Here is a 17,758-nt window from a genome sequence, read left to right on the forward strand (position 1 = left end):
ATAGGTTGCTTCTGGTGCTACTAACCAATCCTCCCCACCACCACCACCCGCACCCCCATTCCACCACCCCCACCCCCCACCCCCACCCCCATTCCACCACCCCCACCCCCACCCCCATTCCACCACCCCCACCCCCATTCCACCACCCCCACCCCCATTCCACCACCCCCACCTCCACCCCCGCCCCCATTCCGCCACCCCCGCCCCCATTCCGCCACCCCCGCCCCCTTTCCGCCACCCCCGCCCCCATTCCGCCACCCCCGCCCCCTTTCCGCCACCCCCGCCCCCTTTCCGCCACCCCCGCCCCCATTCCGCCACCCCCGCCCCCATTCCGCCACCCCCGCCTCCATTCCGCCACCCCCGCCTCCATTCCGCCACCCCCGCCTCCATTCCGCCACCCCCGCCTCCATTCCGCCACCCCCGCCTCCATTCCGCCACCCCCGCCTCCATTCCGCCACCCCCGCCTCCATTCCGCCACCCCCACCACTTTCCATCCACGAATGGCATGAAGGGAGGATGATTGTTGGTAAACCACTGTATTGTCCCTGATTTCTAGAACTTTTTCATGGTGGTCCCTTTCCAAGTTATTTGTGGGAATGAAGTGTTTGAAAGTCAAGTTGTGGGTTGTAAGAGAGCTAAAGCCTTTACTAATGATCTGTCATTCTGATGCTTTTTGTGATAACATTTGCCTTGATTATTTTCTTACATTTCTCTTCTCTTATTGATGCTGTGGACCTGCTATGCAGTGCCATTCGTCGTACCGTGTAACTTTATCTCCCTCTGCAGAGGGTCGAGGGCTGTAAGAGTGTTCACATGTGCAGCGATTAGCTACAAAATTGTGTAACAACCCTTAATAAACTTTTCTGTGTTTTACTTCCCGTAAAACAGTTACAGATCACTATCGGACTACTTTTACGTATCCGAGCTTATGACAGAATGTTATCACAGAAGTGAGTGACAAATTACAGAACACTCCGTAGCTTTCGTCGTCAGCCCCTCTCGGTCTGCGCCTTCTGTAACACGTCAGAGTCGTGACGCCAAATTGTAAGTGACCCCTCCATAGCAGGTGGAAGTGCTCAGTCACTGTCACGTTTTGTCGATCGTCTGCACTCACATTTTGGTCCTCACTTCTGTTCGTAGATTAAAAATGATTGTGCACAGGCGGAAATTCTTTCTTTACACTACTTACCTAAATAACTTTCTCATCGATGATCTTTCATCGGTTTAACAGGAAGAAGTGAAATACGTAATAACAACGTGTTACACACATGAAAAAGTAATATGTTGTTCAACTTTTCCCAGAAAGTACCGTCTTGAAATGTCAATAGTGAACCACTGTGATGCACAAGGCCTCTCTTTTAATGTCTGTCACTGGAGTTTGTTGAGCATCTCTGTAACAATCCCACTGACTAAACAATCCTGTAATGAAATGTGCCACATACGCTACTGGCCATTAAAATGGCTACACCAAGGAGGAGTGCAGGTGATAAACGGGTATTCATTGGACAAATATATTATACTAGAACTGACATGTGATTACATTTTCACGCAATTTGGACGCATAGATCCTGAGAAATCGGTACCCAGAACAACCACCTCTGGCCTTGATACGCCTGGGTATTGAGTCAAACAGAGCTTGGATGGCGTGTACAGGTACAGCTGCCCATGTAGCCTCCACACGATACCACAGTTCATCAAGAGTAGTGACTGCCGTATTGTGACAGCCAGTTGCTCTACCACCATTGACCAAACATTTTCAATTGGTGAGAGATCTGGAGATTGTGCTGGCCAGGGCAGCAGTCGAACATTTTCCATATCCAGAAATGCCCGTACAGGACCTGCAAAATGCGGTCGTGGATTATCCTGCTGAAATGTAGGGTTTCGCAGGGATCGAATGAAGGGTAGAGCCATGGGTCGTAACACATCTGAAATGTAACGTCCACTCTTCAAAGTGCTGTCAATGCGAACAAGAGGTGACAGAGACGTGTAACCAATGGCACACCATGCCATCACGCCGGGTGATATGCCAGTATGGTGTTGATGAATACACGCTTCCAATGTGCATTCACCGTGATGTCGCCAAACACGGATGCGACCATCACGATGCTGTAAACAGAACCTGGATCCGTCTAAAAAAATGACATTTTGCCATTTGTGCACCCAGGTTCGTTGTTGAGTACACCATCGCAGGCACTCCTGTCTGTGATGCAGCGTCAAGGGTAACCGCAGCGATGGTGTCCGAGGTGATAGTCCGTGCTGCTGCAAACATCATCGATCTGCTCTTGCAGATGGTTGTCGTCTTGCAAACGTCCCCATCTGTTGACTCAGGGATCGAGATGTGGCTGCACGATCCGATACAGCCGTGCGGATAAGATGCCTGTCATCTCGAATGCTAGTGATACGAGGCTGTTGGTATCCAGCACGGCATTCCGTATTACCCTCCTGAACCCACCGATTCCGTATTCTGCTAACAGTCATTGGATCTCGACCGAAACAAGCAGCAATGTTGCGATACGATAAACCGCAATCGCGATAGGCTACAATCCGACCTTTATCAAAGTCGGAAACGTGATGGTACGCATTTCTCCTCCTTACACGAGCCTCCATAACATTTCACCAGGCAACATTGGTCAACTGCTGTTAGTGTATGAGAAATCAGTTGGAAACTTCGCTCATGTCAGCCCGTTGTAGGTGTCGCCACTGGCGCCAGCCTTGTGTGAATGCTCTGAAAAGCTAATCATTTGCATATCATACCATCTTCTTCCTGTTGGTTAAATATCGCGTCTGTAGCACATCATCTTCGTGGGGTAGCAATTTTAATGGCCAGTAGTGTACATACATACATACATACATACATTAATCCTTGTTCCATAGATCATGAATACAACATTTTGTAATGATGTGGAACGTGTCAGTTTAACATCAGTTTTCTTTGCACAAAATAATTAATTTTTTCTTCTTTTCTTTTTTTTTGCTTTTTTAATATTTTAATTTTTATATTTTTAATTTTACAGTTATTTTTTTTTATTTTTACAGTTACTACTTCATATTTAAGAATTCCTCTATTGAGTAGAAGGAGTTGGCATTCAGAAATTCTTTTTAGTTTGCTTTTAAATGTTGGTTGGCTGTCTGTCAGATTTTTAGTACTATTTGCCAAGTGACAAAAGATTTTTGTGGCAGCATGACTCACCCCTTTCTGTGCCAAAGTGAGATTTAACCCAGAATAGTAATGATCATCCTTTCTTTTAGTGTTGTAGGCCTGGGTAATTGGAAGCTCACTATGCAACAGAAGAAAAAAAACCAGTTGTAACATTACCCTGTTTACCTGCCTCCAGTAGCTGTGCTACAGTCGAATCGGCCTGAAAAATGATTGTCAAAAATGTGCTGTTTCAGATAACGTCTACACCAGGTTTAAAGTCCAAAACATTTTAATTGCACTTTCATATTAAATAATATACAGTTAGTGGACAGATCGAGACTCATTTACTATAATTTATGCCCGTATAAAATGTAAGCCGCATACTACCCTCAATTGACATCCTGTAATGAGGACGATTGTTAGAGTGCAGTAACCTAACAGAGGTGTACTGATTTACAACAGTGAACGTGTGGCAAGTAAATCGTAACGCTTATGCTAATTACACTGTCCTTCCAAGTAGGCAGTCATACCGTAATGTAAACATTGTGCACAGTAAGCATAATTTGCAAATAACACAGTTTACACAGTTTATTATATTAAGTACAAGTTCACAGTACATCATTAAAGACAAGCACCGAATTACTGAAGCATTTCCTGGATGCGAAATTTACATAAAACTCGATACACTGAGTGAGTTGTAATTTGTGTTTTGTAACCTGCTGCAGACGGGCTTAAATAACTCCTGGCAGCCTCTCTTTTACAAGATTACAATAATTAGCGACACATCCAACTATCGTTACTTGCTGTCTTTTTTACAAATTGCACTTAGATTTATGTTTCTGAGCAAATGAAAGTTATTCTAAATGTGAACTTTTAGATACAACAATAATTGCTATTGACTTACGCTGTCTGATTTGCCAATATTTAATTTCAGTAACTAAATGAGTGCAAAAGTTGCTAACGTATTTCTAGCATTAGCTGTATAAATGCTTCAATTATTTATACATATTTTTTATCTACTTTATCTGAAAGTTAGTAATGGGATATGTAACTTCCTGGCAGATTAAAACTGTGTGCCAGACCGAGACTCGAACTCGGGACCTTTGCCTTTCGCAGGCAAGTGCTCTACCATCTGAGCTACCCGAGCACGATTCACACCCCGTCCTTGCAGCTCAGATGGTAGAGCACTTGCTCGTGAAAGGAAAAGATTCAGAGTTAGAGTCTCGGTCTGGCACACAGTTTTAATCTGCCAGGAAGTTTCATATCAGCGCACACTCCGCTGCAGAGTGAAAATCTCATAATGGGATGTGTGTTTACGTTTGAACAAAAGACATCAAAATCTGAAATCGCTGACAGTTATAATCAGCATGGTTTTTAGATAAATTTTCCACATTAATGAATTCTGATTAACTGAGTGAATGTAATGTATAATAAAGTTAAGTTGGCCAAGTCTCGAGTTACTATTAGCTATTACATATTTCTAGATTCCCGGAAAGCACTTGACACGGTGCCCCATGGCGGGCTGTTAATGGAAGTATGAGCATATGGAGTATGTTCACAATTATGGAAGTGGCTCGAAGACTTCCTAAGCTGTAAACCCAGTATGTTGCCCTCGGCGGTGAATGTCCGTCAGAGATGAGGGTACCATCCGGAGTGCCCCAGAAAGTGTAATAGGATCGCTATTATTCTCTGTATACATAAAGAAACTGATGGATGGGATGGGCAGCAATCTTCAGTTGTTTGCTGACGATGCTGTGGTGTACGTAGGTGCTGAAGTTGAGTGGCTGTAGGGAGATGAAAGATGACTTGGAGAAAATTTCTAGCTGGTGTTATGAATAACAGTGATTTTTAAATGTAGAAAAATGTAAGTTAATGTTGAAATACAGCATTGGTAGTGTCCTGTTAGACACAGTCGTGTCGTTTGACTATCTGGGGGTAACGTTGCGAGGCGATACGAAATGCGACGAGCGCTTGAGGATTGTGGTAGGGTAGACGAATGGTCAATTTTAGTTTATTAGGAGACTTTTGGGAAAGTGTGTTTCATCTGTACAGGAGGCCTCATATGGGGTGCTTGTGCGACCTATTCTTGAGTGCTGCTCGAGTGTTTGGAATCCGCACCAGGACAGATTGAAAGAAGACATAGAAGCAATTCAGAGTTGGGCTGCTATATTTGTTACTGGTAGGTACAGAAAGTATGCAACTGTTACGGAGATGCTTCGGGATCTCAAATGGGAATCCCTGGAAGTGAGAAGACTTTCTTTTCGAGGAGCACTGTTGAGAAAATTTAGAGAGCCTACATCTGAAGCTGACTGCAGAATGATTGTGTCCCGCGATTTGAATTGCATGCAAGGTCCATGAAGGAAGGGCACGAGCACTTTGGACTCGTACGGAGGCGGATACAGTTGTTCTTCCCTCATTCTGTTTGCGAATGGAGCCGGAAAGGGAATTACTATTAGTGGCATGTAGTACCCTCCACCTTGCACGGTAAGTTGGATTGTGGAAAATTTATGTAGATGTAGATTTAGACTTTTGGTACTGTACCCATGTCGCAAAAGTAACATTGTTGAAGACATTTGTGAAAGAAATCATTTTTGTGGGAAGAAAAGCATAACAGCTGGAAAGAATCCACTCGCTACGTCACACAGTTGTGCCGAGATCTCGCATTTGCTCGCAGTGGCGGATTCGTCCGTGGCGAAAGAGAAGTCCGACAGCTCCGGGGAGCCGACTGCGGCCACCGAACTGAGGAATTCCGGCCAGACGACGGACGGCAGTAATGCGCAGGAGCCGGAGGAAGAGGTGGCTGACCGGCAGCGGGCACTGACGGGCGCGGAGCGGCAGCTGCAGGGCGTGCTGGACGCTAAGGCGCGCCTACTGCTGCCGCAGCCACAGCCGCAACTCATCCAGGGCCCGGCGGCGGATGCGGACGCGGTTCTCAAGGTGAGTTGGCCCCCCTCCGCTGCGGTGGGCAGCGTCTGATGAGTGTACCCAAACGGAGCCGACTACTTATCGTCGCCGATTAGATTAGTACTTGTTCCATAGATTATGAATACGGCACTTCGTAATGGTGTGGAATGTGTCAGGTTAATAAATGGTGTCTATACAAGATATTACATCAAACAAAATATTACATGAACCTAAAAACAAAGATGATGTAACTTACCAAACGAAAGCGTTGGTATGTTGATAGACACACAAACACACACACAAAATTCAAGCTTTCGCAGCCCAAAGTTGCTTCATCAGGAAAGAGGGAAGGAGAGGGAAAGACGAAAGGATGTGGGTTTTAAGGGAGAGGGTAAGGAGTCATTCCAATCCCGGGAGCGGAAAGACTTACCTTAGGGGGGAAAAAGGACGGGTATACACTCGCGAGCGCGCACACACACACACACACACACACACACACACACACACACACACACATCCATCCACACATACACAGACACAAGCCGACATATTTGTCTTTGAATATGTCTGCTTGTGTCTGTATATGTGTGGATGGATATGTGTGTGTGTGCGAGTGTATACCCGTCCTTTTTTCCCCCTAAGGTAAGTCTTTCCGCTCCCGGGATTGGAATGACTCCTTACCCTCTCCCTTAAAACCCACATCCTTTCGTCTTTCCCTCTCCTTCACTCTTTCCTGATGAGGCAACAGTTTGTTGCGAAAGCTTGAATTTTGTGTGTATGTTTGTGTTTGTTTGTGTGTCTATCGACGTGCCAGCGCTTTCGTTTGGTAAGTCACATCATCTTTGTTTTTAGATATATTTTTTCCCATGTGGAATGTTTCCTTCTAAAAACAAAGATGATGTGACTTACCATACGTAAGTGCTGGCAGGGTCGATATATACACAAACAAACACATACATACACACAAAATTCAAGCTTTCGCAACCAATGGTTGGTTCGTCGGGAAAGAGGGAAGGAGAGGGAAAAATGAAAGGATGTGGGTTTTAAGGAAGAGGGTAAGGAGTCATTCCAATCCCGGGAGCGGAAAGACTTACCTTAGGGGGGAAAAAGGATAGGTATACACTCGCACGCACGCACATATCCATCCGCACATACACAGACACAAGCAGACATTTGTAAAGGCAATGATGATAAGACACATCATCTTTGTTTTTAGATATATGTTTCCCACGTGGAATGTTTCCCTCTATTATATATATATATGGGGGTTGGGGAAATTACCCACTTACTATGTCCAAAAAATTCATCTAATGAGTAGAAGGGTTTGCCATTAAGAAATTCTTTTAATTTCATTTTAAATGCTATATAGTTATCTGTCAGACTTTTGATGTTATTAGGTAAGTGACCAAAGACTGTTGTGGCAGCATAATTTACCCCCTTCTTAGCCAATGTTAGATTTAACCTTGAGTAGTGAAGATCATCCTTTCTCCTAGTGTTGTAGCCATGTACACTGCTATTACTTTTGAATTCGTTCGGTTTGTTAATAACAAATTTCATAAGTGAATATATATATATTGTGAGGCTCTTTAAATAAGGGTCTGCAGGATGATCTTGGATGAGCTCCAGCAATTATCGTGATTACACACTTTTGTGCAATGAACACTCTTTTACTCAATGATGAGTTGCCCCAGAATACAATGCCAAACGAAAGCAGAGAATGAAAATAGAATGCTGAAGATTAGATGGGTAGATCACATAACTAATGAGGAGGTATTGAATAGAACTGGGGAGAAGAGGAGTTTATGGCACAACTTGACGAGAAGAAGGGATCGGTTGGTAGGACATGTTCTGAGGCATCAAGGGATCACCAATTTAGTATTGGAGGGCAGCGTGGACGGTAAAAATCATAGAGGGAGACCAAGAGATGAATATACTAAGCAGATTCAGAAGGATGTAGGTTGCAGTAGATACTGGGCAGTCTCAGGACTGAAGACCACAACAGCAGCAGCTAATTTACTCAGATGTATATCGCCAAAATTTGCAATGACCCTAATAGCATAAGTAGCTGAACTCAAACGTTTCAGCACATCCTAGTGTGTTTTTTCCAGTTCAACCCCTCATCAATGCAACACCTAGAAATTTTGAATAATCTACCTTAGCTACCGATTTCTGATCGAAGTCTATATTTATTAATGGTGTCATTCCATTTACTGTGTGGAACTGTATATACTGTGTATTGTCAAAGTTTAATAAGAGCCCATTTGCAGAGAACCACTTAATGATTTTCTGAAAAACATCGTTTACAATTTTACCAGTTAATTCTTGTCTGTCGGGTATGATAGCTATACTTGTATCATCGGCAAAAAGTAGCTGCTTTGCATCTTCGTGAATATAGAGTGGCAAGTCATTAATATATATTAAGAACAGCAGAGGACCCAAGACCGAACCTTGCGGCACCCCATTCTAGATTGTTCCCCAGTTTGAGAAATCACCAGTTTTTTGGATATTATGTGAACTGCTTATTTCAACTTTCTGCACTCTTTACTCAGAGCATTTAATATTTCATTAGTGAAAGTATATATTGCATTTTCTGTTGAAAAACCCTTCTGGAAACCTAACTGACATTTTGCTAAAACTTAATTTTTACAAAGGTGTGAAGCTACTCTACAGTACATTACTTTTTCAAGAATTTTGGATAAGGCAGTCAGAAGAGAGATTGGGCGGTAGTTGTTGACATCAGACGTATCCCCTTTTTTATGCAGTGGTTTAACAATGGCATACTTCAGTCTGTCTGGGAAAATACCCTGCTTCAGAGAGCTGTTGTGTCTTCCGTTTGATCGAAGGTGTGTCATTGTAAAAGCAAACAATGTTTGTTCCTTCAGGTGCCTTGTTCAAGAAAATGAAAGAAAATACATTTTAGAACTATCTGTACCTGGCCACACTTTTCTGAGAGTCAATCTGCTTAAATGGAAAAGAAAGAAAAGAGAAATCATATGTTTCTAATACGCATTGGTATTGGAGATACGTCCTAATCTCCTCTCCCCTCTCTCTGTCCATCTCGTCCACAGCTCGTGGTCTAGTGGCTAGCATTGCTGCCCCTGGATCACGGGGTCCCAGGTTCAATTCCCGTCTGAGTTGGGGATTTTCTCTGCTCGGGGACTGGATGTTTGTGTTGTTTTCATCATTATCTTTCATGACAGTGGCTAGATTAAATGGTGAAAAAAATTGGACGGTGTAAAAATTGAGACTATATACGGACACTGATGACCCCGCAGTTGAGTGACCCTTAAACCAATCGTCATCATCATCATCATCATCATCATCATCTTCATATGTCCATCTCCTCCTTCCTGTTCATTTGTCCATTTTGTCCCATCTCTCTGTCCATCTCCCCTCCCACCCTCTCTCTGAGCTGGTGCCCTGTTTATTGTTATTGCAAATTCAGATTCTGTAATAGTATTCTAATCATAAGCGAATAAGCCATAAATACAACTTTCCCGTTTGCTAACAGTGTCTCAAGACTTTATGTTTTATATACATAATTATATATTAAGAAGTATAGTGTCTGTATGTGTCTAAACATTTATTACAGTGGCGTGTAAAAATTTGAAGAAAATTAGAAAGGTACATTTTGAGATTTTTGGTAACAGTGATGTACCTGATATATTTAGTACCTGAAAACGTGCCCACATTTTCATTATTGTAACGTTTCCCCTATCATTATGTGCATATTACATATGTACCAGATGGCATTCCAGTCGGTATATAAAAAAACACGTAATTGAATGCAGTGTTGTCAGAATTTTGAAGCAATCTCTGAAGAACGTTTTTATATTTGTGATTTTGTAGAAAGGGACACCTATGCTTGTACTTGCATAGAAACAGTAACTGTTCCTAATTGCAGTTCTCTGAAAGTTTTTGACTCAATGCGTCAAAATTTTGCCACGGTGTTGCATTGGAATACGCGTGTGTTTTTTACATACTCGTTTACGAGCTCACGTGGAAAAGTACGAAGTGTGGAAAATGCAGTCTGCACTCGTAGGGTGGAGTTATTCCCGGGACACCTCAATTCGCAGGACACTGACGACGGACCTGCGGAGGACGGCACGTCGGACGTGCCGGACGTCGGGGAAGACTCGTCCGTGTCGCAGGAGAACCACAGCCACAGCCTGCTGAACCACCACCACGCGGGGCACCTGCACCGGCACACTGCCGACGAGCACCACCACGACCACCGTCACCATCTCCACCACGACGACCACCACCACCACGACCCGCACTCTGCCAATGTGGGGATGCCGGCGTACCTCACGGAGACCATCGACACTCTGGAAGGGTGAGTCCCGCAAACTCTCGAGGCGGCATTACGGGGCAGGTGGTTTTATAATGTAAGAAAAGCCAGTCGAGATAACTGTGAAATTGTGAGACAGAATTGCCTGTTGGAGGCAAAACGTGTAGCACTGTGACAGGATTCTGGGTGACAAAATTGTGAAAACAGTCTAGGTATGGTATTCAAACAGTGGAAAATCCAAGGTGGAATGTAACAATATCGTGAGAAGGAAAGTTGCTACTCACCATATAGTGGGGATGCTGAGTCGCTGATAGGCCAACTTTACTTCTCATAATATTGCTAGGGGTGATATTGTAAGACATAATAAGATATCTAGTCTGCTCACCCTACGAGTCTTCGGTCTAGAATTAAACGCATTGATTTTACACTTCGATCGTCTTTTTTTTTTTTTGTGCCATTAGATTAAAATTAAATTCCTGTGTTTGTATCTCTAAAATTAATTTTCTCAGGACCCCCTCTTACTTCATTAGCTGACGAATTATTCTTGCTGAAAAGAGTGTTTTTGGCTCGTTTTCAGGTTTGAGGACCTGATTGCTGTCGGCTCTGGTTCGAGGCCACCAGAGGAACGTCAGAATGTGGAGGGCGGCAGCAACGGTGCTGCGGAATTGGAGGTAGTGAGAAGGAACTCTTCTGGTGTAGAGCGACCTGTGGTTGTTGCCGAAGTTGTCAAGGTAAGTGGGTAATAAATGTTACCAGGAAACAGTGGCCCGCTGGCTGGCAGTTACCCAGCAGTTATAATAGCAGAGAAGGAATTAGACGGGGAGAGAGAGAGAGAGAGAGAGAGAGAGAGAGAGAGAGAGAGAGTGAGTGAGTGAAACTGAAGAAAATTAACCTCCATAATAGCTCAATGTATCGGTCTGTGCATTAGTTGATCGTCAGATATCGAGGGTGATCCTACGTAGAGGAAATGTGGAGACTTTTGTTACTTGCCTCATTTTTCATTGTTACTAACTTACCCAAATAAAATTTCTCTGAATTCAATGAACTACAGAATACATAAACAGGTGTATAAAGCATTGAAAAAATGAAAACACTTGAAGGTAAAAATTGAAGAGCCTGTACCCAAAGCAGTTCAGCTCCAGAAATGAACATTATCAGGAAGCACAAATTTTAAATAATCTGCTTGCTTGATTTTCACTCCCAAAGCCTGTTTCTTTAGCGTATGGCTGCATATTTACATTCTAATAAGTGACTTAGGAGAGAAAAAAATGTGCTTCTTAGGATGTGATGGATAATGAATTTTGGAGTTTGTAGTTAAGCCACTTACGAACAGAACCACAGTATTTGTATGTATGTTGCCATTAAAACCAAATGTAACAATTATGAACGTCATGTAAAGTAATAGTAGTAGTAGTATTAGTAGTAATATAATAATAATAATAATAATAATAATAATAATAATAATAATAATAATTATTATTATTATTATTATTATTATTATTATTATTATTATTATAATAATAATAATAATAATTATTATTATTATTATTATTATTATTATTATTATTATTTCCCTATATTTTGGAAGAAAAACTCAGTATTTTAAGCAGAAGGCTCAAAAAGGAAGTGGTAAAAACGAAAGTAAATTAAATTGTCATTTACTGAGAATAGTGTTCATGTGGACTGAAAATACCTTACTGAACAGGGTCGCTCAGTGGGTAGCACACTGGACTTGCATTTGGAAGGATGATGGTTCAAACCCACATCCAGCTGCCCAGATTTGGGTTTTCTCCACGATTTCCCTAAATTGATTCAGGCAAATGCTGGGATGTTTGCTTTGAAAGGGCACAGCCTATTTTCTACCTTGTGCTCTTTCTCTAATGACATTGTTGTGGGTGGGACATTAAATATTAATCTCCCCCACCCATCCACCCTCCCTCCCTAAAAACACTTGTCCTAAAATGGCTAAACATATTGTCATCTGTTAATAACTAATTTACTTAGCAGATGATTTGCATCTCTGCTCTTCCAAAGAAACTAAGTATGTTGCAAGAGGGAGAACAACAGATTTTTACATTGGCATCCCCCCCCCCCCCCCCCTCCCCAGACCCCCACTGCTCTAGTGTGCATATAAACAACCTATGTGGAAGTATTCAAAATTACAACTTGACTGGTGGAAATATTTTATAAACAATTTAAGGGTTATGGGGAGGAATTCTGCTGCTGTTTAGAATTTGATGTAGATTTATTTGGAATGTTTATCTTGGTTTAAAATTATGTAGTCATAACTTTACAGTAACAGAGAGAATTAGTGATAAAAGGAGAAGAGTGAGGTTCTGTTGCACGTTTAAGTTTAACAAAAGGTTCTATACGTAGGGCAACCACGACTGAACATTTCCATTTTCACAAAATGAAGAAAACCGCAACCTTTCTTGAGCTAGTAATGTTTTATTGTTTACAGCCAGTTTCAGAATAATATAATCCCAACTTCTGGCAGACATTTAGCTATGTAAACAGTTGAGGTGTGTTCAAAAAGTAAGTTGACTTTTTATTTTTATAAAAAAAAATTATTTATTTATCAATACTCATGTTGTCCCCTTCAAAGTAATCCCCCTCAGATACAATACACTTGCACCAATGCTTCTTTCAATCCTCGAAGCACTTCTCATAAGCACTTTCTGGTGCAGCCTTGATTACTTCCAGTGATGCGGCTTTTATATCCTCAGTCATTGAAAATCTTCGTTCTTTCATAGGTCTCTTCAGTTTTGGGACCAGGAAAAAGTCGCAGCGGGCCACATTCGGTGAATATGGTGGCTGAGGCATGATTGTCATGTTGTTTCTGGCAAAAAAATCTCTTGCAAGCAACGATGAACGAGCAGATGCACTGTCGTGATGCAAAAGCCACGAATTGTTATTCCCTGTTTTTTTCATATTGCTTCTCACAAACAGTGCATAATGTCAAGGTAATACTCCTTATTGACCGTACGACCTTGAGGCAAAAATTCATGGTGCACTATGCCACGGTAATTGAAGCATACAGTGAGCAAAACTTTGACATTTGACCGAACTTATCGTGCTTTTCTCGGTTTTGGCTGTCCGGAATGCTTCCATTGGGACGACTGGGTTTGACATCATAACTGTAAACCCATGTTTCGTAACCAGTTATGACCCTTTCGAGCAAATCGGGTTTGTCATTGACGTCATTCGAGAGCTCCTGACTGATGCTCGTATGACGGTTCTTCTGATCAAAATTGAGACGTTTCGGAACAAACTTTGCTGACCCGTGCCTCGTGCCCAAAACATCTGATAAAATTGCGTGACACGAGCCGACCGATATGCCAACATTACCAGCAACTTCTCTTACAGTAGTTTGACAAATTGCCAAAACAATTTTCTTCACAGCTTTGTCGTTATTACCTGTTGTTGATGTGCTGGGGGGTCCAGACTGAGGTTCGTCATTGGCATCTTTTCAGCCATCTTGGAGGAGCTTGTACCACTTGTAAACATTTACTTTTTTTTTTTTTTTTTTTTTTTTAGAACAGACTCACCGTATGCCACTGTCAACATTTCAAATGTTTTAGAGTCCTTGATTTCAATTTTCCACACACAATTTGATGCAAATTCTTTGCTTGATTTTTTAAATTTTTTTTATTTATAATAATCGAAAATCACCGAGCACACTAAAACATGTCTAACCTTTGTATCTGTCAATAACAAATGAAGTATGCTATACGTTTGAGCCTGTGAACATACGTTCAGGATGTGTACCAACATAACAAAAAAAAAGATTAATAATCAAATGTATGTTGCCTGCACAATTTGAAAAGCCGGCTTACTTTCTGAACAGCCATTGTATGTTCAGTTGCGGATAAGCAGTCATTCAAAAATGGAAAAATTAATGGCCGACTGATGACTGGGCGTTACTCGCAAAAAGTGTAAACAAACTAAGGTTGTCTTCTCTGTATGTTGTATGTGGAACAAACGTTCCATGACCCGCTTTATAAAATAGGAAACCTAAGAAGTTAGCAAAAAAAAACAAACTAATAAGTATTAAAAAGAGGAAAATGACCTCACAATATGAGAGACACACTAGGATCCAGACATGAACCACCATCTTGCTTGTCAGGCTGCACTGATGGGGAAAAACGGAAACAGCTGAAGACGTGTGACACGTGATGCAAAGAAAGCTGTTGCATGCCTGATGTAAACAATAAAATATTATTGGTTCAACAGCTGTTTTGGATTTCTTCATTTTAAGGAAATTTAATTTTAAATTGTATGTTACGAACAAAGAAAAATTCAAATATTTTTGGAGAATGAAGAAGAAGAAGAAGAAGAAGAAGAAGAAACAAAAATGAAGATCCATTGTGGCAGATCGGAGGAGTCTGGCCGCAGGTACGTTAGTCTACGGGCGTATCCTGAGGGAGTATCTCGAGGTACACTTTTCGACGGCACTGGGAAAATGTCATTGGAATTGCTAGCCGAGGAGGTTAATTCATTTAGAGATCTGTGAAATATCTCTAAGATTACAAATGCAAAAGTAAAGTACGACATACGAGAATTTAAAATCGACGTGTAGAAAATGGCTGCTATACTATAATGACTAATTTGATTTAGAGGGAATTGTTTCCATAGAACTGTTAATTATTTACATTTGTATAGTTTTGTATAAGTTGGCTGTACAATGCTTTATTTAAGACCGTCTCGTGGGGACACATGAGCATGCATGCATTGTGCTTCCTCTAACAGGAATGTTCCTCAAAAGTTTGAAACATAACTGTTGAAAATCCCCCATTTTTATTTAGAGTTGACAATGACAAGTTATTCCTTTTGGATGTGTATTGCCTTGAAGTTATTGTAGAATGTTGATAGTGTCATGCTTAAGGGGTAAGAATAAGAGAGGTAGTTAACCGTAAGTGTAAGCTATGATGTGTTAAAATCAATATTAGAATACTGACTACAGCGTTCTAACACTTATAAGAGGTTCAGGTGATCACTAAAAGAAAGCTTAAGGTATGCTAATATATAATTTTATAATGAATAACCTAACGATAAGAACTGCTGGCTAGAATGATGTAAATGAATATTGAGAAGACTATCTAGAATAACATAAATGGGGACTTAGAAGACAGAAATAAGATGATGGCAGGCAACTGGTAGGTTTAATTTTTTTGTTTCCGAAGTACAAGTAAGAATGTCTCAAGTAAAAGGTAAGAATATGTGTTGGAGTGCCAGTTAGATATTGATATTAAAACACGATTGAAGCTGAAAAGTGAGCTGTCAATCAAACACGTGGCAGTGATCATTTCTCTTTCTTTTGTGTTCATAATACGGACCTGGATACTGTGCAAACTTTCTGGTAGGAGAATGATGTCACGAGTAGATATTAACTGGCATTTTTCTGGAAATTTTGTGTCCGTGCTAAAAGTGTCACTCCAGTCTCGACGTACTCGCGAAATAACATTTTGACGTTCATTTTCAGAGTTCCGAAGGCGGCGTCACTCCGGAAACGAGTCCGGTTGGTGCAGAAGCCGCGAAAGTAGCGAGGAGGAGCTCCGCTTCCAGCTACGGGACGTCGACCGAGTCGGAGAAGGGCTCCGAGAGTTCGAGCGACCTGTCCGTCGAATCGGGAGAAGTTCCTTCTCGGAGGAGACCTTCCGGGGAGCTCGGCGTCGGCGACGGGAAGGCGTCGAAGGACGAGGGTACCCGGGCAGAGTCGGACCGGCAGCAGAGGGCGCAGAGGCGGAGGACGGTGGAGGTCGCGGGGCCGCTGGTCAACTTCACCATCACCACCTACCAGAGGTGAGGGTCGCGGCACGTAAAATGACCTTCCCTGTTCAAAAGTGTTCGGTCGGCCACCAGCGTTTCACCTTTTCGTACTCTCCCGTGGAGTGTCGTTTGCTGCTTTAAAGGTTTACATCGTGCATTTGAGGATTGTCAGTGGAACTGGTCCGACTGGGTGTAGGTACGCTATACTGCAATTAAAATTAGTTTGCAATTGGCATTGGTGGGCAGCAGAGTTGCCAGCTCAAACACAGTGTGCCGCGTGCTCGTGCGGTCAATAGCTGCGCACTCAATGAAAAAGAAACAGGTCGTCTACTTACTGGCTGAGCAAACGTGCTGTTAGGTTGTGGAGAGGGCAGCGGTGGGGGCCAGTGCTGCCGTAGTGACGGCGGTGGACAAATGAGCCACAGTCGTATGTTACAGGTGAATAATAGCAATAAGACGAGCATTCGGTTGCACACGTGTCGAGTGGCAGAGGAAATTGTAAGAGGTGAAAAAAACTGAATTTTTGATAACACACTATACCACTAATGGAAACGAGCCAGTTACGAGTAATGCAGTTTCACTAGTGTTGTCAAAATTTAATAAAATAATAAGGTGTTCTGTGTTATTTTCTGCTACACAGTAATTTTTTCGTGGTTTTGTTATTAGTACCTTCGTGTGTCTTACAACATAGTACCGATCTGAAGACGAACTTCGTTTGTAGTGTTGTTTATCAGTCTTTCTACTTTTACAAGAACTAAATTTGTAGATTCTCAGGTTTTTACATACATAGATGTGTGATTAAAAATAACAATGCAGCTTATTACATTGATAAAAGTGCTGTAATAAAATAAGAGCTATAAATTTTATGACCAAATTATGACGAGAGAGTATTTTTCTTAGAGGAAAACTATACCGGTGAGATGGCTGCATTTCCTTTACAGTAACGTGAGACATTAAGTCCCCGGAACAAAAACTTCACAATACCTACGATCACTAAAGGTGAGCTACAACTTGAGGCTGTAAGTTGCAAAAGAATTGAAGCCTTTAACAAAACAGTTTGCTTAGGATTGTTTGATCAGTATTGCGAATCGGACACTTTATTTTCAATATTTCTGTGCAGAAACAGAAAAATTTACCAAAGACTAACTTCAGCAGCATGTATACTTTGGCCCTTTTAGAGTGCTCCGAAGCAAAAATCGGTGTGCATTTGGTGCTCCTTCCCCTCCACTACCAGTCTCGCGGCCTGCCCGCCTGTTCCCATTCCGAAGAGTGTAGGCGGTATCAATTGGCGGGGCTCTGCCGCTCACGTTCGCAGAGTGGGGAATGCGGTGAGCACGTAGAGCCCGAGAAATAGCTGACATCCGGGCCCTACCACTGTGCCCAGTGACACGCCAATTTTAAGGTAACTGTAATTGGAATATATACTCTGTTTTCTGTAAGTGTGATCAGGATGGCAATTATTTTGAAAAACCTGGAATCCTCAGGTAATTAGATTTTACCTGGAAAAATCCCAGAAATCTCGGGGAATTTTGGGAATTTCATAAAATAAAATCTCGTAGAATTCCATACTTTTAGCGTAGGAGTGATGTTTAATTTTATGCACTTTTTATAAAGTCACAAATTTTAAAATACTTAGTACTTCAGAGTGGGTTAAT

At 42.0% G+C, this 17,758-nt stretch overlaps 1 protein-coding gene across 1 annotated transcript in view; it reads left to right on the top strand.

Moving 5' to 3' along the window:
* LOC124553252 (protein piccolo-like) overlaps window positions 1–17,758 on the top strand; it is a 137,071-nt gene that overhangs the window by 74,955 nt on the left and 44,358 nt on the right. The window contains exons 12-15 of the mRNA XM_047127139.1: window positions 5,814–6,076; window positions 10,120–10,379; window positions 10,912–11,065; window positions 15,817–16,136. Of these exons, the coding sequence (XP_046983095.1) occupies window positions 5,814–6,076; window positions 10,120–10,379; window positions 10,912–11,065; window positions 15,817–16,136 (997 nt within the window). The remainder of the gene's footprint in view (window positions 1–5,813; window positions 6,077–10,119; window positions 10,380–10,911; window positions 11,066–15,816; window positions 16,137–17,758) is intronic.

The sequence above is a fragment of the Schistocerca americana genome, chromosome 11, assembly GCF_021461395.2.
Source record: "Schistocerca americana isolate TAMUIC-IGC-003095 chromosome 11, iqSchAmer2.1, whole genome shotgun sequence".
In the NCBI taxonomy this organism is placed as follows: domain Eukaryota; kingdom Metazoa; phylum Arthropoda; class Insecta; order Orthoptera; family Acrididae; genus Schistocerca; species Schistocerca americana.